At 41.9% G+C, this 24,264-nt stretch overlaps 4 protein-coding genes across 9 annotated transcripts; 2 read left to right on the plus strand and 2 right to left on the minus strand.

Annotated features, from left to right (window-relative positions):
• Positions 1-806: 806 nt before the first annotated feature.
• Positions 807-3,187, minus strand: smim10l3 (small integral membrane protein 10 like 3). The gene is made up of 2 exons (XM_014203098.1): positions 2,717-3,187; positions 807-2,339 (listed from the first exon to the last, which is right to left on the minus strand). Exons 1-2 carry the CDS (start codon positions 2,894-2,896, stop codon positions 2,319-2,321), a joined length of 201 nt encoding a protein of 66 aa, XP_014058573.1. The 5' UTR covers positions 2,897-3,187; the 3' UTR covers positions 807-2,318.
• On the minus strand, positions 807-12,606 carry LOC106606734 (serine/threonine-protein kinase 19). Of its 3 annotated transcripts, XM_045720009.1 has the most exons (7): positions 12,472-12,606; positions 12,144-12,240; positions 11,904-12,049; positions 11,337-11,572; positions 10,881-10,978; positions 10,650-10,803; positions 807-2,339 (listed from the first exon to the last, which is right to left on the minus strand). In XM_045720009.1, exons 3-7 carry the CDS (start codon positions 12,009-12,011, stop codon positions 2,315-2,317), a joined length of 621 nt encoding a protein of 206 aa, XP_045575965.1. In that variant the 5' UTR covers positions 12,012-12,049; positions 12,144-12,240; positions 12,472-12,606; the 3' UTR covers positions 807-2,314. The 3 variants fall into 3 exon arrangements, with proteins under 3 accessions (XP_045575965.1, XP_045575966.1, XP_045575967.1); XM_045720010.1 differs by lacking the exon at positions 12,144-12,240 and having other exon boundaries at positions 12,472-12,568; XM_045720011.1 differs by having other exon boundaries at positions 10,650-10,797; positions 12,144-12,514.
• On the plus strand, positions 3,588-10,203 carry LOC106606735 (ras-related C3 botulinum toxin substrate 1). 2 transcript variants are annotated; one of them, XM_045720012.1, is made up of 6 exons: positions 3,588-3,899; positions 6,047-6,118; positions 7,418-7,535; positions 7,792-7,854; positions 8,138-8,301; positions 8,591-10,203. In XM_045720012.1, the coding sequence occupies exons 1-6, from the start codon at positions 3,865-3,867 to the stop codon at positions 8,649-8,651; spliced, it is 513 nt and encodes a 170-aa protein (XP_045575968.1). In that variant the 5' UTR covers positions 3,588-3,864; the 3' UTR covers positions 8,652-10,203. The 2 variants fall into 2 exon arrangements, with proteins under 2 accessions (XP_045575968.1, XP_014058572.1); XM_014203097.2 differs by having other exon boundaries at positions 3,590-3,899; positions 8,138-8,297.
• Positions 12,588-23,446, plus strand: LOC106606733 (decapping and exoribonuclease protein). Of its 3 annotated transcripts, XM_014203093.2 has the most exons (8): positions 12,588-12,675; positions 13,505-13,560; positions 17,591-18,087; positions 18,375-18,601; positions 20,370-20,589; positions 21,899-22,034; positions 22,202-22,296; positions 22,472-23,446. In XM_014203093.2, the coding sequence occupies exons 3-8, from the start codon at positions 17,597-17,599 to the stop codon at positions 22,620-22,622; spliced, it is 1,320 nt and encodes a 439-aa protein (XP_014058568.1). In that variant the 5' UTR covers positions 12,588-12,675; positions 13,505-13,560; positions 17,591-17,596; the 3' UTR covers positions 22,623-23,446. The 3 variants fall into 3 exon arrangements, with proteins under 3 accessions (XP_014058568.1, XP_014058567.1, XP_014058569.1); XM_014203092.2 differs by lacking the exon at positions 13,505-13,560 and having other exon boundaries at positions 12,592-12,675; XM_014203094.2 differs by lacking the exons at positions 12,588-12,675; positions 13,505-13,560 and adding an exon at positions 16,956-17,275.
• The last annotated feature ends 818 nt before the right edge of the window (positions 23,447-24,264 follow it).

A 24,264-nucleotide genomic window follows, 5' to 3' on the forward strand; every position in this document is an offset into this window, starting at 1 on the left:
TCAAAATTCCTGAGTTGCCATATAATGCTTACAGGATGAAGAACAGTTTCTAAAACTGCAAATCTAAGGTTCTGGTCTGTCCAGGAAGTGAGGGTAAACGGTAGGCATGTTCTCTGCTATTCACTTTGTTTAAATTATCATTTGGGTATAGAGGGTCACTTGTTTTTTTTCTAGCATTCAGGGAGGGTTTAGGTCAAATATGTTTTACTGAAGGAAGGGTGAACTATTTTCATTTCATAGGTCTGATTTTCTCCATGTAACCCTTATTATAAATAACGTTCACTCCCTTACAATATGGTTTCTAAGACAATCTTTAACAGATCAGCACCAGCTTTACCAATGGGTCATCTTGATTGCAGAGACAATGTCCTGCTTCATCATTAAGGGGATATGTTGAATTGACTGTAATGAAATTGTCTGAAATCCACTTTTAATTAAATTAATTGATCCACATTGTAAATTATCTGTGGGCTATGTAATCCATCTTGGGAGGATGAATGAATGACCTCAATAGTCACACTGTTCTCCTTTGAAATGGTATCTCTGCTATGCCCTCTGGTCACTCTCTAATAATAGATTGGATGAGATATACGGGTTAAATAACAGATTTAACACAAAAATCCTTACTATAGATCTTACCCACTTAAGTAAACATTACCATGAGGGTGTAGATCTTACCCACTTAAGTAAACATTACCATGAGGGTGTAGAAGGGTAGAGGGCAGAGGTTAGTGTTTTGTGTATGAATCCAAGATGAAGATTATAACCTAAAAGTAATTTCATAGAATATAAAATGACAGAAATAGTTGATTGTTTAATAATTTATTGTTTCCAAGGAGGTACAACCATATTAAATTCCTTACCCTTTTAATACAGTGACTCAAATGACAAAACCCACAAACACTTTACTGAGAGATAAGGACGAGTGCATACCAAAGACAAAATCATAAACCATTTATTTCAAATCTAAAATGCCACCTCGTTAGCTCCATTGACCAATACAGAGAAGTGGGTGACGTGTGTGTGTGTGTGTCATCAATCATTCCTTTCCTGGATCCTTCCTCTTTGCCTGACACCTACACTGCAACATTCCATTCCAAATCAGTGAGAAGAAGTGACACTAAGGATAGATGTACATTACACAACAAGCACCTTGCCATTTCTCTAACTGAAAGGTGACCGTACCCACACTGAAAGGTGACCGTACCCACACTGAAAGGTGACCGTACCCACACTGAAAGGTGACCGTACCCACACTGAAAGGTGACCGTACCCACACTGAAAGGTGACAATTTCTACACTGAAAGGTTGTAACAGTAGCCCTGCTGAGCTACACTGAAAGGTTGTAACAGTAGCCCTGCTGAGCTACACTGAAAGGTTGTAACAGTAGCCCTGCTGAGCTACACTGAAAGGTTGTAACAGTAGCCCTGCTGAGCTACACTGAAAGGTTGTAACAGTAGCCCTGCTGAGCTACACTGAAAGGTTGTAACAGTAACCCTGCTGAGCTACACTGAAAGGTTGTAACAGTAGCCCTGCTGAGCTACACTGAAAGGTTGTAACAGTAGCCCTGCTGAGCTACACTGAAATTTCTCCTCTTCCACTTTCCAACTCACTGCACCATCCTTCCATTTGCAAACAAACTTTACCAAAACCGCTCAAAAGAAATGCCCAAACCACTGAGAATAGAAAACATGCACTGGTTTATGTCATGCGGTGGAGATGCAAGCTAGTGGATACTTATGTTTCATTATGAGGGGAACTATATGACAAGTTTCCAGTTTTTCCTTCGGAGACAACAACAGATGAGCACTAATGAACACATCAAACAGAACTCTAAGAGGAAGAAGAAATAAGAAAGGTTCCAAAAACTTTCATTCCATTGTTGTCATTGTAATTTTTGTTTCTCAGTCCTCCTTGTGGTCTGCGACAAAAAGGCAGTGTTGAATTCCACTGGTCATCCTTTCCTATGTCTCCTCTGACCAGATGGGTAGCTCAAGAATCTCTGGTGGCGAGTGGCTGTGAGAGATATATCCCAGTACAACCTCACAGATCTCTGCACACCCCGGCGGCCATTGTTAATGACATCATCATGGTGTCCTTCCCAAGCAAAGACACTGGGTTCCTATGACAAGGGGTGGCTGAGACAACGGTCGTGTAACATTGCGCATTGTCATACTGGCCCCTGATACTAGTGCCCTCTTCCACATTGTTGATTGTGTGAGGTCTGCAGGGTCTCTTTGGGAAGTTGCGACTGAGGATGCCCACTAATGCGCAGAGTCAGGGGTGTTGGGTCCTCAATTGTGGAAGTTGTAACTCACTCAGTGAATCTCAATATGGACCTGCAAATAGGAAAAGACAAAGACAGTTAGCTAAAAATTGGAAATCTGACATATGGTGAATGTATGAAAACAAGAAATGACACTGAACAAAGCATGACGTGTCAAAGTGGGCAGTGGCTTTCTAAATCTGCCTCCTTTATGGTCGTGATACTGTACTTCAAACTTGCATTGCCAAACCTTATGCTGTGGCTTCTTAGACTAGCTAGCAAACTAGCAAATTACCTTTATTTTTTATTTAGCTGTAGCGTTAACAAACGTTAGCTAGCAAGCGAGCTAGCTGCTAAAATAGCTCAGTCAATCTGTGAAGATAAAATAATGTTCGCTCTAGCTAATTGTATGCACCGTTTAGGTGCAAGGTTAGCCAGGAATATGTTTACCTGTAATCGCACATTGAACATCATCGAAGCGATGAGGTAGAGGTATGGGAATCTGATTCGCAGTCGCCAAGCGAGATCAAAAAATATCAACAAAGTCCTCGTCAATCCTTTTGAAAACACCCCGTAAGTCCGACCAGCGGACCCCGAAAAACGGAACACTAAATAAGACAGACCCGCCATAAGACAATGTCTGCAACGGCGATTATCCACCGGAATCTTATTTACAAGTTAAGAAGATACAACAGTGCATACTGCCATCGTTGTCTGGAGTTTTTAACATTCATATTTTCGTCTTTTGACGAGGTACCCCACCCCAACCGATAAATCCACCCTTCCTTTCCCGTTTTGGTCAAACGGAACATTAACAGTGTGACTCACGGAAGTTGCAATGCAATGATATCCGGCAACGTCATCATTGTGTAACTGTCTATGGTGTCCGTAAATACGCTGTTTTTTTTTTTTAGAATATAATCATTTGGATAAATTAGTCTCTCTTATACTGTTCTGGTTACTAAGTATACCAGATACCTCTGCATACCATACAGTATAGCAATATATTATCTTCTGATAACTCCACACTACCTGAACACTGAAAAAGTTGTTCACACTTCTCAAATGTGTATTTTGGTACACGTTTTCAAACGGCTAACTTCTAAATAATTGTATGTATGTTGTGTGAAAGATACAAGTTCAAATCCCTTTTCTTAATGTGATGCTTCTTTCGTTTTATCACAATGTACTGTCTTTTGTTTTAGGATTAAACTACTGGACATCAGTGATTTCAATCCGTGCGTGGGCGTCTAAAGCAACCGGAAGTGACCCGGTGAACTGATAGTTCCGCACGGTTTTGCGACGTAAAACGCGGCTCTGTTTTTTCCTCAATGGGTGGTAGCAGCTGTTTGCTCCATAATTTCCAGTTGAGAAAGTATGGGAATGTAGCAAGATCACTTCAAAAAAATATATCTTATCGGACACTTTCGAAAAGACACACATTAACCTTGCCAATCAGTCTTATTTTGACCAAATAATTCCAGACATTTCAAGTTTGAACAAGTTCAGACAAAAGAGTGGGTAACTAAGCTAGCACCTAAGCTAGTAAACGGACTTAGCGACGCATCTGGACCAGTCTGGTAGTACGGTCCGGAACAATGCAGGCCATAAAGTGTGTCGTGGTTGGGGACGGGTAAGTTTATTAACGTTTACTAACTATAAATACACGATGTACCATTATAGCTAAGTAACTATCTATATTTGGTGTGAAAGTCAATAAATAAATAATATATCTAGCAAATGTGTTAACTTGCTAGCTAATGTTAGTTAGTTGAAAAGTTAGCTAAAGGCTAGGTAACTACCAAACTAACAGGTTCAACAATGACAATCCAACATTACGTAAGCAAATACATGCTTATTCTCACATTTGTTATTTGTGCAAATCAGCTGGTTTAGTCCCCGTCAATGGGACTAAATTAAGTTGGTGTGTTAACTTTATGAATTAAATCACTGCTCTACCATAGCTGTGTACATTCAGATGCTGAAACATGTCTATATTCTAGCCAAGTATCTCAACTCCGCTAACAATTATTATTTTGTTATTTACAATTCGATACTTGGAGTAAAATACGGATATAATGTTGCCCAAAAATTACTATCGATTTTCCCCCATCACTAGTAACTATACTTCGATACTTAAAAATGTAAATTATTAAACACTTACCGTGTACCTGTGTTTGTCCTTTGTTGTTGCAGGCCATTTGTTTGCTGAAATCATATTTTTTTAAATAAAATACAACCACCGACTGTTTCCCTGTTGCTGTATGATGGAAACTCCGGCCAATGCGCCAATTTAATCAACATGGAAACAGTCAGCGATTGTATTTCATGAATATTTTAATAAAAAGTAGGGCTTAAAGCAAACCAATAAAGGTACGCAACAGTGGACAAACATAGATACATGTAAACGTTTACAAATGTATATTTTTGAAGTATTGAAGTCGGAGGTTCCTTGCAAAAACTCCAGTCTGCACTCTGCTTCATGGAGGAGTTGAGGTACTTGGCAAGCTGTATTTGAAGCTTTTGTATTTTTTTGGGCTCAAGTAAACCTCGTCTCCAGTTTATTTCTGTCATTGTTTACTTGGTCATTTCATTGAATCTAAATTGTGAAAACAGCTAACCGGTATTCATCATCTTTGCCAGCAAGCTAATGTTTCCGTAGAAACATTTTCCAGGTGTGAAGTAAAGAGAGGGAAAGGGGATACCTAGTCACTTACCCACTGAATACATTCAACTATCCCAGACCATTACAGGTGGACTGACTCACTCTATATATGAATATTAATATCTGGATCATAGGGAGTATTTCATCTAGACTGTATAACTCCTTGATGTTTGCAGTTCCCAACCAAGTTAAATGGCCTCAGGTTAAACCTGAGGTGTGAGCGTGGTAATAAGACGTGGTGACTCACTGCACTTCACCGACCTCTGTTTGCTAACCAGGTAGATACAATGCCTTAACTAGTGGTTGGTAGGTAGGTATTACCCAACAATTAGGTAACAAACTTGGTAACATATTTTAGTTACCCTTGTGGTGCTTGGTCAAACCTGTTCCTCACCTAGCTGGTAGTTCGCCACTCAAATAACTGCACCTTTGGATGACCGTATCAGAAAAACTCTGATCTGTTTGGGCACTCCACTCATAATGTGTAGGAGGGAGGGGAGGGTGTACACAACAGAGTATGCAGCCTCTGGGCTGGGTGTGGTGGATATTGTAGGCAGCAGGAGAAATTAAAGCCCACACGTCATAGATGGAACCACGGCTGAACTGTTCTATTCTTTGATTTAAGGAGGTAATATAACTGTCCACTCCCATTTGTCGGCTAGCCTTTTATCTTTTGAAATAGTGACTAGGCCACATTTCAAAGAGTTACGGACTTGAGTTGGTTTTACTGAACCTCAGATCATTGAAAAAAAAGCAGGTGATCCTCTGAAATGTGTGATCATCAATGTATTAATGTGTAGAGGATGGCATTGCATGGCATCAGACATCTTGGCCGAGGCTAGGCCTACTCTCAACCTTACTCATTTGAACCAAGTCTCTGAGTTCCTGGCTGCAGGGCATACAATCGTTCAAGGTAGATTTTGAAGTGTGTGTTGTCCATCCACCCAGTTTCAAGTTCGGTAGGGACCTCAATGCCCTCTATAATAGACCATAGCCATGTCTTTAGCATGGTTCTTTCAGAGGATCGACATCGTGCTATAAAATTGGCATGTGGCATGCCCGCCTATGATTTGTTCCATAACATTGACATGTGCCTTTATTTTCTCCTCTTCCAGAGCTGTGGGTAAGACATGTCTGCTGATCAGCTACACGACCAACGCCTTCCCTGGAGAGTACATCCCCACAGTGTGAGTACCTCTACAGCCCCCGGCTGGGAGGCCTGGCCTGGGAACCCCCTGGAGCCAGACACCCCCAGCACCACACCCCTCTAATTCTCCCCTTGTCTCAGTCTCCACAACCATTATTCAGGCTAGGCAGGGAGGGCATCTCTACATAGCTGTCATTTGCCCCCCACCTAAACCTGCAAATAGGATTTCAATTGGATTTGGTGGGAAAATGTTTGTTGGCTGCTTGGGATGCTTATCATGCTAACCTGTGGGCCTTAGCATTACACCAGTAGTGTTTGCCAGCCAAGAGTACTTAGCATCTCTGAACAGGGTGCCAGGTGTAATTTGCTAAACAATTCTACATGTAGAATCACATGAAAATGTTGGCAGTCAGACGTCCTCTGGCGGGTTGGTCCCTAAAACATACTGCGCCGAACAAATGGCAGATGACCAGCAGATCAACATTCGGTGGGGTGTGTGCGCTCCCTTAGGGGAAGAAATACCTGGGGAAAACACGGCGATGTAAATTACCAGAAGGGTTTTTAGGTCTTATCAGACCTGGCACTAACTTATGTTGATCTGTATCAGTGACATAAACTGGTTTAGATAAGTGACCAGATGTTTTATTATTGATGGTCACTGGTCAGATTTACCAAGAGGTTTTCACCAGTTTGAACCAGTTCTTCATAAGAGGGACTACTGTAAAACATTCAAATGATAATATTAAAGGGGAAATCTGCAGCTGCTACTTCCATTTTTGGATTTATAAATGAATGAGAGAGACCCGTTGATTCTTAAAGAATATAACTGATTAATGCACTATGAGCTTAGTTTAACTGTCATACCCCAGCATAACCCAAAATGTATGCTTGTTTAACTCCAATGTTTGTAATTATTGTAAATGTATTCAACTCTTACCCCATGAGGTTTGGTGCCTGCTGGTTTTCTGTTCTACCTGATAATTAATTGCCCCCACTTGGTGTCACAGGTCTAAATTGGTCTGTAATTTTGATATCTTGGATGGTCAGTCCTTGCATCTATAGGTCAGTCTATGAATTTCAGTGGTTACATTTCTCCAGGGCCATCCTTCAACTTTCTACCAAAAGAGGTGGGGAGACGCTTTATTGTTTCACCTGTTGATTGTCCCTTTAAATAAGGATTACGAGCTTATGTAAAAATATCTAGAGACGTTCTTCTATTCCCTTATAGCACTTTAGGTTTTCACATCAAGGTAAATAGGATACACTTCTCTCTCCTTTGTTGTCTGCAGTTGATTATTAGCCTATACCCAAACTCATAGCGGTTGACTGATCCCTACAGGTTTGACAACTACTCTGCCAATGTGATGGTGGATGGAAAACCAGTCAACCTGGGCCTGTGGGATACAGCAGGACAGGAAGACTACGACAGACTCCGCCCCCTCTCCTACCCACAGACGGTAAGATTGACAGACCAGACATGCATTGCCATGGGAACAGCTGAAACTTACTATTGTTTTGTTTGAAATGAAGCCTTTGTGTACTTACAGGACATTCTGTCAAAAATATCCTAGTCCTCGTCTCTGTGGGTAGTAATAATAAGGACGTTTTAGATATAAGGAAACACACACCTTTGTATGTAAGGAACACTGTGATTACGGAAGTGATTATCACAGGTACTGACTGAGATTATTCCTCCTTTCTCTCTCGCTCCAGGATGTGTTCCTTATCTGTTTCTCCCTCGTGAGTCCTGCCTCGTTTGAAAACGTCCGTGCCAAGGTGGGTGCCCTGTTTGAAGCAACTCATCATAGCTCTTAAGAATTCAATACAAGGAGCTTGTCTACAACACAGGACATGATGTTCAGTTCAAACACATTTATATTGTTTAGCTCTATTTTTCAGAGAGTCATTTTGGAAAAGACAGTCCATTTTGATTCTTCATAAGATTACAGATTTTTACTGGTTATATTGATCAATATTTTGAAAAGTCATGGAAACTGTAATGACAAATTGAATGGGAACCCTATGAAAGTGATATGCCCGATGTGGTCTCTCTTCATAGTGGTACCCAGAGGTCAGGCACCACTGCCCCAACACGCCCATCATCCTAGTGGGCACCAAGTTGGATCTGAGGGACGATAAGGACACCATCGAGAAGCTCAGGGAGAAGAAGCTCACCCCTATCACCTACCCCCAGGGCCTGGCCATGGCCAAAGAGATCGGTACGTGTTCAGTGTCTATCAGTGACAATGAATGCAGGTTGAGGGAGTGTGTTTACTGTTAGGGACAGTTCATGCTTTGAATGCAGATGACCTTCTCAACCAGGAGAAAGTGGTTGTACTCATGCATTACTTAGGATGTAGTCATGCTTTCTGAGTAAGACTTTAGAAAGTGACGTCTCAAAGGGAGTGGGTGAAGAGTAACTGGCTTCTCTCCTGCTAGGACAGCACATGCACACCCTTCAGAGCCATGCATTAGTAGTAACAGTCTCCTCATACTCTCTCCTGTCGCTCAGGTGCGGTGAAGTACCTGGAGTGCTCGGCCCTGACCCAGCGCGGCCTGAAGACTGTGTTTGACGAGGCCATCCGGGCGGTCCTCTGCCCCCCGCCCGTCAAGAAGAGGAGAAGGAAGTGCTCCCTGCTCTAGAACCCCGCAGACAGGAAGTGTCAGGAAGTGTGCACTCGCCATGCGGGGCGGGGAGACGCAGACACAAAAGCATTTTACTTCCGAATCTTTCCTTCCTTTATATATTAGTCGCTACTAGTACAGCACTGGGACAAACTGTTCCTTTGTTAAAAGAAACTGAACATACAGATAGGTTTAGGAATGGGTTTTGATGACAATCTGAACCCAGTCCTTTTCTTTACATAGACACACATCACTGAAGTGTAAGAGATTCGAGAGGCCTTCTACAAATGGATTTAAACTTCTGTGAAAAGGATGCTGAAATGTTTTCTATTTGTTGCTCTTACACTCATAGTCCATATTGTTTGTTTACAGTCTTTACAGGTTGTTTTGGGTGGAGCGTGAATTTGCCAAACTGCGTACTGCAGATATTAGAGCTGTACAGCAGACAGACACTAAACTTGTTGATCATTTTTTAGGTTTACCTCCTAACAGTACAGCTAATAATTTGGCATGATGCACTGCAGTTAATGGTTACATGGATAAGATGGCATTCTATTTGTGGGGTGGCATTCTTTATAACATGGAAATCCACAACTAGCCAAGTTAATAGCATCACCAGTTTTATTTTCACCTCCAACTACTAATTAATGTACCATAAATCTAATTTGACTAGGACTGAGTTTGGGAAACACTGGTCTAGCTAACAGTGCTTTTTGTCGATTGGAAAAGGCGTGATCCTAAAGTATTTAATGGGAGAGCTGGTGTGCCTCGTTGCACGGTTGGACCTGTCAGTCAAAAATGTTGTATCCCCCGATCCCGCTCCTGCTGTGTTCTCCCTGTACTGTCTGAACCAAATCGTTGCCTGACAAAAACAAAGCTTGCGACTTTATATGAGAAGATTGGATGTGAGGACTGTTTTGGGTGTCGATGTGAGATAAAAGCACCTCTTATATTAGTCTTTGGCCATTTATCAGAAACCATTCATGCAGTGATTTCTTCTGTGTATTCTTTGTGAATAGCCCATTTGATTCACAGTAGCCACAACTACTTGGAAGGCAAAGGAGAGAGCATTTAAATGACTGAGGAATGTTCTAACGGTAACTAAGCTACAGTCAGTAATGACGTAGTGTGTATATATATATTCATCTTTGGTTATAATCATTTGCATTCAATTGGCTATTTTGTATTAAAAACATTCCACTGAAGTTAATCACTCACTGTATTTTTAAACAAACTATGAACGCTATATTGTTTACCAACTACAAATAAACCTTTAATTTTACTACAAGTCTAGCCTTTTGTAATTAATGCAGATGGCATGAAATGTGCTGCAAACACTGATACATATACATTTTTAGCATTTACATATTTGAACTACAAGATATGTAACTGTTGTTCAGGCATCAAGCTGCGCTCCAAATGAGCCAATGTGGCCCTTTGGTTTTATGGATAAAGCAATTTGTAACTTTTTTGAGAACCATTAAATTTGAATTAAACATACCGTGTGTATTTACTTTGCCTTTACATTTGAGGTATTCATATTTGTCACAGTACTTTGCTTCTCAAGTGAGGTATTCATATTTACAGTAGTTACAGCACTTAGTGTTTAAGCTTTTTCTTAAGGACTGACATGCTATTGTACTTCCTCCTTTGAGGACTCTGAGTATGAGTATAGCTGGATAGTATATCTTAAAAGCCACGAGAAAAGAAAGGAACATGTAAGCTGTATACAGGGTTAGTGCCAGATGTACAATGTGCAGGGATACTGGATTAGTTGAGGTAGATATGTACATTACATGTAGGCAGGGATTAGGAGAAAGTGACTGGTATCAGGACAGATAATAACAGTAAACAATATGGCAGCAGCATTAGTGGTGGATGTGTGCAAGAGTGTCATGATGTTCAGGGAAAACTCTTGGTCCTACTGACATGAAAACCAGTCTCACCATTCTACTAGCTCGGCACCAATGATGTCATGGATGTGGTACTTGATCTGGAATTTAACCTGTGAGTTGGTCTGCCTCTCCTCCAGTTCTGCCTTTAAGACTTCGTTATATTTGGACTTCTTAACCATGCCCAGCACAGCTTTACGACCTGGGTCTGGGGGAGGAAGATAGTAAACAGTCAACACTCCATTAGCAAAGTAGTGCTAATAACTTCTTTGTTTGGTAGCTGACCCTGTATTAGGTACTTGGTGAATCTGCCAGAGTTGGGGATGGAGAGCCACCAGCTGCCAGCGTCCCTCACAGTCAGAACCCCCGACTTCACCAGTTGCCTGGGTGGGGGTGAGATATAGCACAAGTTATTAGTGACTCATTTACAATGGAGCAAATGAATCCAAGCAGAGTCTTTCAGATACATGAAAAGGATAAGATGCAGCATAGATGACCACCCTCTCAAACAATTTATTTTTATCTTACACACACAGTGCCGGTTTCTTGGACAGAGATCAAGCCTAGACCAGGACTAAAAATCATGTATAATAGAGAATCTCCATTGACATAGCCTTTTAGTCCAGGACTAGGCTTAATCTGTGTCTGGCAAACAAGCTATAGTAGAAACGCATTCAAACAAAGACTTTCAATACATGAAGAGACCAAGATTAATTTTAAAAAAAGCATTTTTCCTCATACGTTATCTCTGAGTCTGTGAAGCGAAACTCCTTCAGCATTTTGTCTTTGTTGAAGCTCAGGTCATTGCAGGAGGGCAGCACTTTCTCCAGGAATTTATCCACTGTGCCCCGTGTCCCTCTCCCCTCCTCCCCAGCCAGGACTTTAGCCTTGTAGTCTGCAGAGAACACCAACCCAAAGGCCTCGGAGTCAAAGCCCAGCTGGAACATCAACAGCTCTCCCTGTTCCCTCAAGTCACTCTAACAAAGAGATGATGAAAATGAAGATGTTGGACATTAACATAGATGGATCAACCAAGGCAATGGTCTAAATTGACAAATTTGAATATTTCTCTAGGACTAGTAGTGTTCTTCAAACCCGGTCCTGGAGACCAACAAAGTGTGGAGGTTTTTGTTAGTAACCAGTACAGCGTCGTCCGGGTTTGGCCGGTGTAGGCCGTCATTGTAAATAAGAATTTGTTCTTAACTGACTTGCCTAGTTAAATAAAGGTTAAATAAAAATAAACAAAAACATTTGATTGAGACCACCAGGATTAAAGAACACTGCTCCAGCAATATTCATTGGGCTTACAAGCTGCCTGTCCACTTGGGTCCTATCATTGTGTATGCTGTAGAGTTGGTGTTTTAGGACAATTTGTGGAAGGGCGTCATTGAAGAGTTTGCGTGGGAATAATGTCATACGGTCCTGCAGGGTGGCTTTGACGTCCAGTGGTCCCTCTGGGAAAAGAAAGGGACAAGAAAGGAGACGGACAACAAGTCAAACACTGACACATTTAGCTAGCTAGCTACATTTAAGTTTGAGAAAAGGCACCTTCTCCATTGTTGACAGCTCCAAACTGCTTCTCTGCCAACTCTTCGTTTGTTCACTTTAAACGTGTCTGATATAAGGGCCCGTTTTCTGTTCATAACTGAGGCATGAAAAACATTAACAATCGTTGTGGACTGCTAACGTTAGTGGCTAGCTACAGTAACTAGTTGTTATTATGAAGATAGACAGCAGCATGCTAACGTTCAAATAAACGAGCTTCTAGCCATTTGTCTACTAGGGTAACGTTAAACTTTATAATAACGGTATTATTACAAAACATTGGTTTGTTTTCCATAAGTATTTTCACTAGCAATAAAATGGATGTCCACACCTGACTTAAAGTAAGCATTGCTGTAGCAACTCCTTGTCAAACAAGATTTTCCAATCGTTTAAACATTCACCGGACAAAATGATTGTGTCAGAATGACAAGACAGCACCCGACTCCGAAACACACCGCCACCTATCCGTCAGCATCAACTATTACACATCCTGCAAAACAGAAGTAACGTTAGCTAGCTAGCTAATAAGACGGTGGTGAGTAAATTCACATTTAGCAAAATGAGTTGCATCTGCTTTGCTTGATCAAAACATAGAAAGTAGCATGCATAACATAATGTAGCATGCATGCATGCAGTTTGTGTTGAAGGGAACTGCTACTAAGTTAATACCATTGTGCATTTACATCAACTGTTAGCTGCTAACTAGCTCGCTAGCCATGCATTTTCAATGCTGAACTTACATTGACTGGAGGGTAATGTAATTTTAAAAAAAATCTGTTATTACGTCTGATGTAACATATTACAGTATTTATGTAATAACCAATACAGTGATATTATCTATCTAGTCCACATAGCTACCTAATTTAGTTACGCTTGCTTTCAGCCAGTCATATGAGACAGCAGTGGCAGAAGCCGAAGGTTTGGGTCCGGTGTCTGTGTATTGTTGTATACTGTATGTTAGTCGCTAGTTAGCTAGCCAGCCTACTTCTGTGGTTTGCATCCCAAAGGAGAGCGATGTCTAAAGATTTTCTAGAAAGAATGCAGTGTCCATGAATAAATAGGAAGAAGCAATGTGATTGACCCATTCTGGCTCTCCATCTATCCATCCTGTTCTGCCAGATCAGTTAAAGGTCCAATGCAGACATTATAAATTAAAAAAATGATAATATCAAATCATTTCTGGGTAACAATCAAGTACATTACAGTGATTGTTTTTGAATTAAAATGGTAAAAAAAAAACTGAAATAGCTTATTACCAAAGAGCAATTTCTCAAACAAGAATTTTGCTAGGAGTGGGGAGGGGAAAACCAAGCTCTTGGCAGAGAGGTTTGCAACTTCTTCTTCTTCTGTGGGTTTTATGGCAGACTGGAACCCCGAAAGGTGTTTTGCCGCCACCAACTGGATGGGTTGAAAAACCAAGGTAAAAACCAAAACCATACATGACATCGAAAACTAACTTAATCCACCCAAATAAAAATAGTACATCGACAAAAACAAAACAAAACAAAACTTGACCAGGCCAGGCACGACTCCAACACCACCATTAACTTTGCCGATGACACAATGGTGGTAGGCCTGATCACCGACAACGAGACAGCCTATAGGGAGGAGGTCAGAGACCTGGCCGTGTGGTGCCAGGACAACAATCTCTACCTCAACGTGATCAAGACAAAGGAGATGATTGTGGACTACAGGAGCAAGCACGCCCTCATTCTCATTGAGGGGCTGCAGTGGAGCAGGTTGAGAGCTTCAAGTTCCTTGGTGTCCACATCACCAACAAACTAACATGGTCCAAGCACACCAAGACAGTCGTGATGAGGGCACGACAAAACCTATTCCCCCTCAGGAGACTGAAAAGATTTGGCATGGGTCCTCAGATCCTCAAAAGGTTCTACTGCTGCACCATCGCGAGCATCCTGACTGGTTGCATCACTGCCTGGTATGGCAACTGCTCGGCCTCCGACCACAAGGTACTACAGAGGGTAGTGCGAACGTCCCAGTACATCACTGGGGCCAAGCTTCCTGCCATCCAGGACCTCTATACCAGGTGGTGTCAGAGGAAGGCCCTAAAAAGTGTCAAGACTCCAGCCACCCTAGTCATAGACTGTTCTCTCTGATACCACACGGCAAGCGGTACCGGAGCGCCAAGTCTAGGTCCAAGAGGCTTCTAAACAGCTTCTACCCCCAAGCCATAAGACTCCCGAACAACTAATCAAATTGCTACCCAGACTATTTGCATTGCTCCCTCCTCTTTTACACCGCTGCTACTCTCTGTTGTTATCATCTATGGATAGTCACTTTAATAACTCTACCTACATGTACATATTACCCCAACTAACCGGTGCCCCTGCACATTGACTCTGTACCGGAAGTAAGCATTTCACTGTAAGGTTGTATTCGGCGCGTGTGACTAATAAAATGTTATTTGACTTCCTTCCTTCAAATCTCAATATCTCCCTTCACAGGCTCTAGGGCCTGAGAGGGTGGTACGGCTTGTGACAATACTCCATCCTCCGCTGAGAAATATTTCAATCCCAGGAACCGCTCCGCCGCATCCACAATGATATCTATTTTCCTGGACTTTCTCTCCACCTTGGCAGTACCATTAATCACCATAGCTATAAAGGCCACAAAGTCCACCTTCTTAACCTTCAAAATATTTGGGTCCTGCTGGTGAAAGGCAACCGCTGCAGCCTGCAGTGAAGGCCTATCCACCACCATGGACTCAGCAGGAGCACCATTCGAACACTCAACCCTTTTAACAGCTGCTGCATATGAAATGCTCTGGACAGCCCTGACTTTGGCCACCTCATTCTCTTTCACCCTTGTCGGGCATTCCAAAGACCTGGCTTCATGGTTCCTACTACAATTGCAACATTTTCATCACTTTTAAAACACAACATGATCTTTTACACAACTTGGACATCTCGGGTTCTCCCTTCTGAAAACACTTGAAACATGTCCAAAAGCTTTACAGTGATCACACTGCATTGTTCTTGGGATAAATACTCTGACTCTGTAGTTTATATACCCCAACTGCACTTGAGTAGGGAGAGACTCCACAAAAGAACAGATAGACTTCACCTTTTCATCATTCACCACACGATTCATCCGACGTGCATCGACTTCCCACGAGACGCCAGATATTACCCCCTTGAGGAGTGCCCTGTTCTAAGAGACACACACGACATGTCAAACTTATCAACTCGGGTGAGACGCAACACACGCTCCTTCTGATCAGCAGAAGTACAAAAAAATCAAAACAAGCCCGCCTCTCGTGATCATCACAGCCTTCACTTTACCCAGCACTCTCCACCAGTTCGGATATAGTCAGGCCCATAAATATTTGGGCATTGACCAAGCTATTTTCATTTTGGCTCTGTATGCCAACACAAAGGATTTGAAAGGAAACAATCAAGATGAGCTGAAAGTGCAGACTTTCAGCTTTAATTTGAGGGTATTTACATCCAAATCGTGTGAACGGTGTAGGAATTACAGCATTTTTTATGTGGTCCCCCCCAATTTTAGGGGCTCAAAAGTAATTGGACAAACTAACAATCATAAATTAAATTGTGAGTTTTAATACTTGGTTGCAAATGACTGCCTGAAGTCTGGAACACATAGACATCACCAGATGCTGGGTTTCTTTCCTGGTGATGCTTTGCCAGGCCTTTACTGCAGCTGTCTTCAGTTCCTGCTTGTTCTTGTGGCGTTTTGCCTTCAGCAAGTGAAATGCATGCTCAATTGGATTCAGGTCAGGTGATTGACTTGGCCATTGCAGAACATTCCACTTCTTTTCCTTAAAAAGGTATTGGGTTGCTTTTTCAGTATGCTTTGGGTCATTGTCCATTTGCACTGTGAAGCACCATCCAATGAGTTTTGAAGCATTTGGCTGAATCTGAGCAGATAATATAGCCCTAAACACTTCAGAATTCATCCTGTTGCTTTTGTCAGCAGTCACAATATCAATAAATACAGGGGAACCAGTTCCATTGGCAGCCATACATGCCCTCGCCATGCTTCACAGATAAAGTGGTATGCTTCGAATCATGAGCAGTTCCTTCCCTTCTCCATGCTCTTCTCTTTCCATCATTCTGTTGATTTTTGTCTCATCTGTCCATAGGCTGTTGTTCCAGAACTGTACAGGCTTTTTTAGATGTTGTTTGGCAAACTCTAATCTGGTCTTCCAGATGGTTTACATCTTGTGGTAAACCGTCTGTATTTACTCTGGTGTTCTCTTGATTGTTAACTCTGACACAGATATACCTACCTCCTGGAGGGTGTTCTTGATCTGGCCAACTGTGGTGAAGGGTTTTTTCTTCACCAGGGAAATAATTCTCCTGTCATCCACCACCGTTGTTTTGCGTAGTTTGTCTGGCCTTTTGGTGTTCCTGAGCTCACCAGTGCGTTCTTTCTTTTAAAGAATGTACTAAATAGTTGATTCGGCCACACCTAATGTTTTTGCTATCTCTCCGATGGGTTTGTTTAGATTTTTCAGCCTAAGGATGGCTTGCTTCACTGGCAGTGACTGCTCTTTGGACATATTGAGGGTTAACAGCAATAGATTCCAAATGCAAATGCCACACTTGAAATAAACTCTGAACCTTTTATCTGCTTACTTGTAAATTAACTAATGAGGGAATAACACACACCTGGCCATGGAACAGCTGAGCAGCCAATTGTCCAATTACTTTTGGTCCCTTAAAAACGGGGGGACCACATATAAAAAGTGCTGTAATTCCTACACAGTTCACCCGCTTTGGATGTAAATACCCTCAAATGAAAGCTCATATTCATTATTTAATTTTAACTCCAATATGCTGTGGTAGACAGCTAAAATAACAATAATACCTTGGTCAATGTCCAAATATTTATGGACCTGACTGTATCAAATGGATTCTTCAAGATTAGTAATCCGATCAGCTGCTCGTCATTAACAAACCGCACTGCTACAAGATACGAAGGGTCTTTCTCAGCCCTGTACGCTATCTTGCTCCATTTTCCATTATTTTGGACAATATTCAAGTTCTCCTTGATTCTACCGCCATTAGATTCCCAATCCACATCAGTGTGTCCGCTTCCGCCATCCTTCCTCCTGTCAACAATCTAAGCCAACCCCGTCTGTTTTGCCCCAGGTTTGGAACTCCCTTTTTTATTGGTCTATTAATTAATCTACACCAGGCAGGCTAAAACTCCATCCCACCTAAATAGACTGACATTTCAGGCAGTCTTTTCAAACAGCTAAAAGGGCATTATCATTTTTTTATTTCACACACTTCAAAGTGTGGAAATATGTAAAAAAACAAACAGGAAAGTCACATTTGGACTGCTTTGGGCTTTTAATTAGGAGTAGTATACAAAAAGGAAAGATTGGAAGAGATTGAGTCAGACACAGACTATCAGATTGTTATTTGAATGATTATTAACCAGATATATTTGTCTCTTCCTAGATCACCATGGACCAACGCCACCAGTCCCACCACAGACCACAACATCCAAACTCCAATCACCACGACAACCACCAGTCAACATTCAAGAGAGACATGGATGACAGTGGGAGAGGTCATTTCCAACACAAGCGCTTCAGACCCGGTCAGAACCATCACCCGGCTGGCCCTTCAACACCCCCATCTAGCCCCCCAACCCAGAGCCTGAGCATACAACGACAGCTGTACGAGAGAGACTTCCCCTTATACAAACAGCCTGTGGAGGTGGGACATTTCTCCCTGGACTCTGAGCGCAGGTTTTTCAATGATGCCCGGCAGCTGCGTTACTACGTGGAGCCGGAGAAGAGTTGTCCTAACTTCGACCTGAGGGACGGGTACAGGAGCCGCTTCGTCAAGAGGGACGACAGGGTGAAGGAGAAATTGGACCACATCCTCAGATGGATCCTGGCAAACAGGTCCAAGCTGCAGTCGAAGGACACAGCTGCTTCTTCTTCCCCATGGTAAGCACCACTAGTGTCAGTTTAAGAGATGTTATTTTGATTGATACATTATTCATCAATAGCAACACCTTTCTGTCTAGTTATACAGATATAGGCCCACTAATTGTCAGTCATCAAGGCCATAAACATTTCAGAATGGGATCAGTTGTGATGGACACAATATTCAATATACACACACTCAATGTCCTCAGTCAATTCTGTGATTCCTAGTCACAAGGAATGACTGTGACTATATTAACCTGTGTGTTCTGACAGACATGTATTCTTTGATCGACCTCTCCTACCAGTGCATTAGGTGTAGACATTGTAACATGGCGCGGCCACCTAACCAAGCTGTTGACCACGCCTTATGAGACCCGGGAGGGCTGGCTGCTGGCTGTGACCAGGATGGGGGGGACACTGTACATCAGTGAGGTGGAGACGGAGGCTGCACGCCGGGACCGGGAGAACCGCACCGAGAGGCACGAGGAGATGATGTACTGGGGGTACAAATTTGAACAGTACACCTGTGCAGGTAGAGGATGGCTTCTTGTATTCCTCTTTTGCTGTATGCACTGAGTTGTTACAGTACCTTGCAAAAGTATTCATCCCCCTTGGCATTTTTCCTATTTTGTTGCATTACAACCTGTAATTTAAATAGATTTTTATTTGGATTTCATGTAATGGACATACACAAAATAGTCCAAATTGGTGAATTGAAATTTTAAAAATAACGGAAAGTGGTGTGTGCATATATATTCACCCCCTTTGCTATGAAGCCCCTAAATAAGATCTGGTGCAACCAATTACCTTCCGAAGTAACATAATTAGTTAAATAAAGTCCACCTGTGTACAATCTAAGTGTCACATGATCTGTTGCATGATCTCAGTATATATACACCTGTTCTGATAGGCCCCAGAGTCTGCAACACCACTAAGCAAGGGGCACCATGAAGACCAAGGAGCACGCCAAACAGGTCAGGGACAAAGTTGTGAAGAAGTACAGATCAGGGTTGGGTTCTAAAAAAGATCAGAAACTTTGAACATCCCATGGAGCACCATTAAATCCATTATTAAAAAATGTAAAGAATTTGGCACCACAACAAACCTGCCAAGAGAGGGCCGCCCACCCAAACTCACGGACCAGGCAAGGAGGGCATTAATCAGAGAGGCAACAAAGAGACCAAAGACAACCCTGAAGGAGCTGCAAAGCTCCACAGCGGAGATTGGAGTATCTGGCCGTAGGACCACTTTAAGCCGTACACTCCACAGTGCTGGGCTTTATGGAAGAGTGGCCAGAAAAAAAGACATTGCTTAAGAAAAATATAAGCCAACAAGTTTGGTGTTCGCCAAAAGGCATGTGGGAGACTCCCCAAACAACATATGGAAGAAGGTACTCTGGTCAGATAAGACTAAAATGTAGCTTTTTGGCCATCAAGGAAAACGCTATGCCTGGCCAAACACAACACCTCTCATCACACCGAGAACACCATCCCCACAGTGAAGCATGGTGGTGGCAGCATCATGCTGTGGGGATGTTTTTCATCGGCAGGGACTGGGAAACTGGTCAGAATTGAAGGAATGATGGATGGTGCTAAATACAGGGAAATTCTTGAGGGAAACCTGTTGGTCTTCCAGAGATTTGAGACTGGGACGGAGGTTCACCTTCCAGCAGGACAATGACCCTAAGCATACTGCTGAAGCAACACTTGAGTGGTTTAAGGGGAAACATTTAAATGTCTTGGAATGGCCTATTGAAAGCCCAGACCTCAATCCAATTGAGATTCTGTGGTATGAATTAAAGATTGCTGTACACCAGCGGAACCCATCCATGAAGGAGCTGGAGCAGTTTCGCCTTGAAGAATGGGCAAAAATCCCAGTGGCTAGATGTGCCAAGCTTATAGAGACATACCCCAAGAGACTTGCAACTGTAATTGCTGCAAAAGGTGGCTCTACAAAGTATAGACTTTGGGGGGGGGTGAATATTTATGCATGCTCAAGTGGTAGGCATGTTGTGTAAATCAAATGATACAAACCCCCAAAAAATGATTTTAATTCCAGGTTGTAAGGCAACATAATAGGAAAAATAGGGGGTGAATACTTTCACAAGCCACTGTATGTTGTGGTGGACTTTCAGATGATTGATTGCTGATGGTTTTTATTGATGGTTTTATATCAATATGACTTGAGATTGGTGTACAGTTCCTGAAAAGCCTACACCTAGAAATGCATAACATTTCTCATACTTGAGATGGTAGTTGGAGGCCTTGGATGGTTTTGATATGTCTGTAATCTTTTTTTAGATGACGCCCAGAGTCTTCCAGATCCAGGTGGGGTTGTAAACACCAACGAGGCCTTCTGCACTGTAGTCCAGACCCGGCTAGCCGAGCACAGACTGCTGTTCTCTGGCGAGGTGGACTGTCGGGACAAAGACCCCAAGGCCCCGTCTCCTCCAGCCAACTACATCGAGATGAAGACCTCACTGGAAATCTCCACCCCCAAACAACGCAGCAACTTCCACAGGTAAACTATCCCCAGATACGCTCTGCACCAGCCCCCTATTATGGAGACGGATTGCACATCTGCATATCCATATCTTATATCTCTGGATATCTGAAGTTGGGAAATTCCATGTTAACGGAATTTCGCTGAGACTCATATTTTTCTTTAAACTGTATGCCAAACAAAAGCCATTGATTTCAAAGTTTAACAATCCATACAACTCTATGCACACTGACTATGTTGAACAATTTAGACAATAAAAAAAAAACATTTACTTGAAAAATTGTGCAGGTGCAAAGTTTGGTAACAGAATTACGTTACAATCTCCTTCAGTTTTATTCTCTTACCAAACTTTGTATCTGCACAGTTCTTCCTGTATTTGTAAAATTCTCAGTGTAAATTGTTAAAAGTACCATAATTTCCGGACTATTGAGCGCACCTGAATATAAGCCGCACCCACTGAATTTAAAAAATAAATAATATTTTGAACATAAATAAGCCGCACATGTCTATAAGCCGCAGGTGCCTACCGGTATATTGAAACAAATGAACTTTACACAGGCTTTAATGAAACACGGCTTGTAACAAAAATAAATAGGCTTTAACGAAACACGGCTTGTAACAAAAAATAAAAAATTAGCAGTAAGCTTTAGTTGTCTTTTTGCACTGAGTCGATTCCTAACGCCTTATCATCGACTCATTAAGACCAAGCTCCCGTGCAGCAGCTCTATTTCCTTTTCCAACAGCCAGATCAATCACCTTCAACTTGAAAGCTGCATCATATGCATTTCTCCGTGTCTTTGCCATGATGAGGGTGACAAAATGACTACCGTAATCAGAATGATGGGAAGTTTGAGAGCGCTCGATTTAATCTAAACAGTAAACAAAAAAGTTGTTTGACCTTAACCCGTTCGGCAATTTCATTGGTCTAATGAAGGCTTCATGCCGCCAAAAAACTGAGCGGGAAAAATCCATATATTAGCCGCGTCATTGTTTAAGCCGCGAGGTTCAGAGCGTGGGAAAAAAGTTGCGGCTTATAGTCCGGAAATTACGGTAGTCTCTGTGCATAGAGTTATATGGTTTGTTAAACTCTTAAATGTTTTTTTAGACATACATTTTAAAGTGAAAAATCTGAGTCTCAGCGTAATTCCATTATCATGGTATTGCCCAGTAACCAGCTCTGTTGTCACTGTCTGGTAAAGACATGTTTTGCTGATGAATATACACAGAATGAAACTGGAACCAAGGCTAGCTCCTCATGTCTTCAGTTGGAACATTTTCCCAAGAGAGTGAAAATGTGCGTTTTCTCTTGTGTATGTTCTCCATCCAGGTTTAAACTACTAAAGTGGTGGGCCCAGTCCTTTCTTCCTGGGGTACCGCGAATCGTAGCTGGTTTCCGTGATCATGACGGAGTGGTTGTGTCTGTGGAGACTTACCACATCTCCAAGATATCTCAGCTTATCAAGGTACGGTTCGTGTTTTATTTTCTTCTGAAAAAGAAAATACACATTTGTAACAGGTCTCATACCAGAAACCCAGTAGGTCTGTGTAATATAGGATGCCTATTTTGTGAGGTTAAAAACAATGTGCGTGATTGTTTGTCCTAAGTGGTTGACTCTATTCTCTCACACAGAATGAAACCAACTGCTGGAAGCCAACTGTCTGCATGAACTTCTGCTGTGAATTCCTGTCCTTCGTGAAGAGTGTGGTCACAGAAGACAATCCAAGGTGATGCTTGATATGGTTAAGATTCTTTTTAAAGTACTTATTTTATTACAGTGCTCATAACCTTTACTTTCTGCTCCCATTAAAAAAAGCTTAAGAGAACTTGCTATTGCATACAGTCAAGGGTTTCCCTAGAAACGTGCTGACTCTAGTTAACTGTGTTATTTCTTTCTGTCAGGGTGGTGCACCTGTTCTCATGGGATCCACACCGAGACGTCACCTACTCCATCCACAGAGACTCTCAGTACTCCTTCCTACCAGACTGGTACGTCAGGGAGATGACCAGTTCAACCAGTCGTGAGACACACCACCACCCACCTCAGACCTGATTAAGAACAAACCTGACAATGGCCCATATTCACAAAGCGTCTCAGAGTAAGAGTGCTGATCTAGAATCAGGTCCCTCATCCTATTCATTCTGATTTAGTAGGCAAAACTGAGCCTGGATCAGCACTCCTACTCTATGCTTTATTCGTACAGGCCAAGGTTTTCACCTTACACCAGTATGGACTTGAAGCAATACTTTAACGCTGAAACCTGTTATTTGATAATGAAGTAGAAACACACCAAGCGCCCTGAAGGAGTAGGCGGGTTCTGACGGGTCGGTTTTTGACGATAAAGAAAGCCGTTTTATTGAACTTCCATTTTCCTCCCAGAGTGGCTGAGTTATATAGTGTGGATCAGCATGGACTTTAGCATTCACAAACCAGCTTTTGGGACTTCCTCACAAATGGTGTCCAGGTTTACAGAAAACATGTCTTTCCTAATGGTTTGTGGTGTCTTTTTTTTAATGTGTAGTATTTACGTTTTTCACCTCAGATTTGTATTTTATTTTATTACAAAATTCAGTGATTTGAATGTAACAGTTGCGGTTTGAAGTGTCTGCTCTGAAACTGTCGAACAATAGTACCATAACAAGATTTCATTTCCCAATCAAACCTTTTTATTATTAACCCCATGGGCATATCGATCACTTATCATGTTATTTTCTGGAGTACATTAATTCAAATATGCCACATAAAAAAAACGAAAAACATATGCACTGTAAGAACATCAATATTGCATAAGCAGTTTTAACCAAAGTTTTCATGGAAACTGTCCAGTGTCAGAATGCATTATCCTTTGTCCTATAATAAATTACACCTTCATTGAATGAAGCATTGACAATGTCGCAGATGGTAGAAAACATCCCAGGTAAAAGTTTGATTCTACAATGCAGTTGTGCTGAATGGAATTAACTAAAAAAAAAAAATAATTCTCTGTGAAGATGTTAATCTGTCATAGATTTCATTTATTTCAATGCAATTTACAGAATTATTATTAATTTAAAATCTGCAGGGTGCATACTAGTCCCAGAGTTCTCCATGAATTCCAAGGCACATCTTGTCATGTCCTACTGTACGTCCTTAATCATTCAAGTCAGAAGTGGAAATACTGTTATAACCACATACAGTGCATTCTGAAATTACTCAGACCCCTTGGAATTTTTCCACATTTTGTTACAGCCTTATTCTAAAATTGATTCAATTGTTTTTTCCTCCCTCAAGCTACACACAACCGCACAATGACAAAGCAAAAACAGGTTTAGAAATGTATAACTAATGAAAAAATGTCACATTTAAATAAGTATTCAGACCCTTTATTCAGTACTTTGTTGAAGCACCTTTGGCAGCGATTACAGCCTCGATTCTTATTGGGTATGACGCTACAAACTTGGCACACCTGCATTTGGGGAGTTTCTCCCATTCTTCTCTGCAGATCCTCTCAAGCTCTGTCAGGTTGGATGGGGAGCGTTGCTGCATAGCTATTTTCAGGTCTCTCCAGAGATGTTCATCCAGGCTCTGGCTGGGCCACTTGAGGACATTCAGAGACTTGTCTCAAAGCCACTCCTGCATTGTCTTGGCTGTGTGCTTATGGTCATTGTCCTGTTGGAATGTAAACCTTCTCCCCAGTCTGAGGTCCTGAGCGCTC

Source organism: Salmo salar, chromosome ssa06, assembly GCF_905237065.1.
Source record: "Salmo salar chromosome ssa06, Ssal_v3.1, whole genome shotgun sequence".
In the NCBI taxonomy this organism is placed as follows: Eukaryota; Metazoa; Chordata; class Actinopteri; order Salmoniformes; family Salmonidae; genus Salmo; species Salmo salar.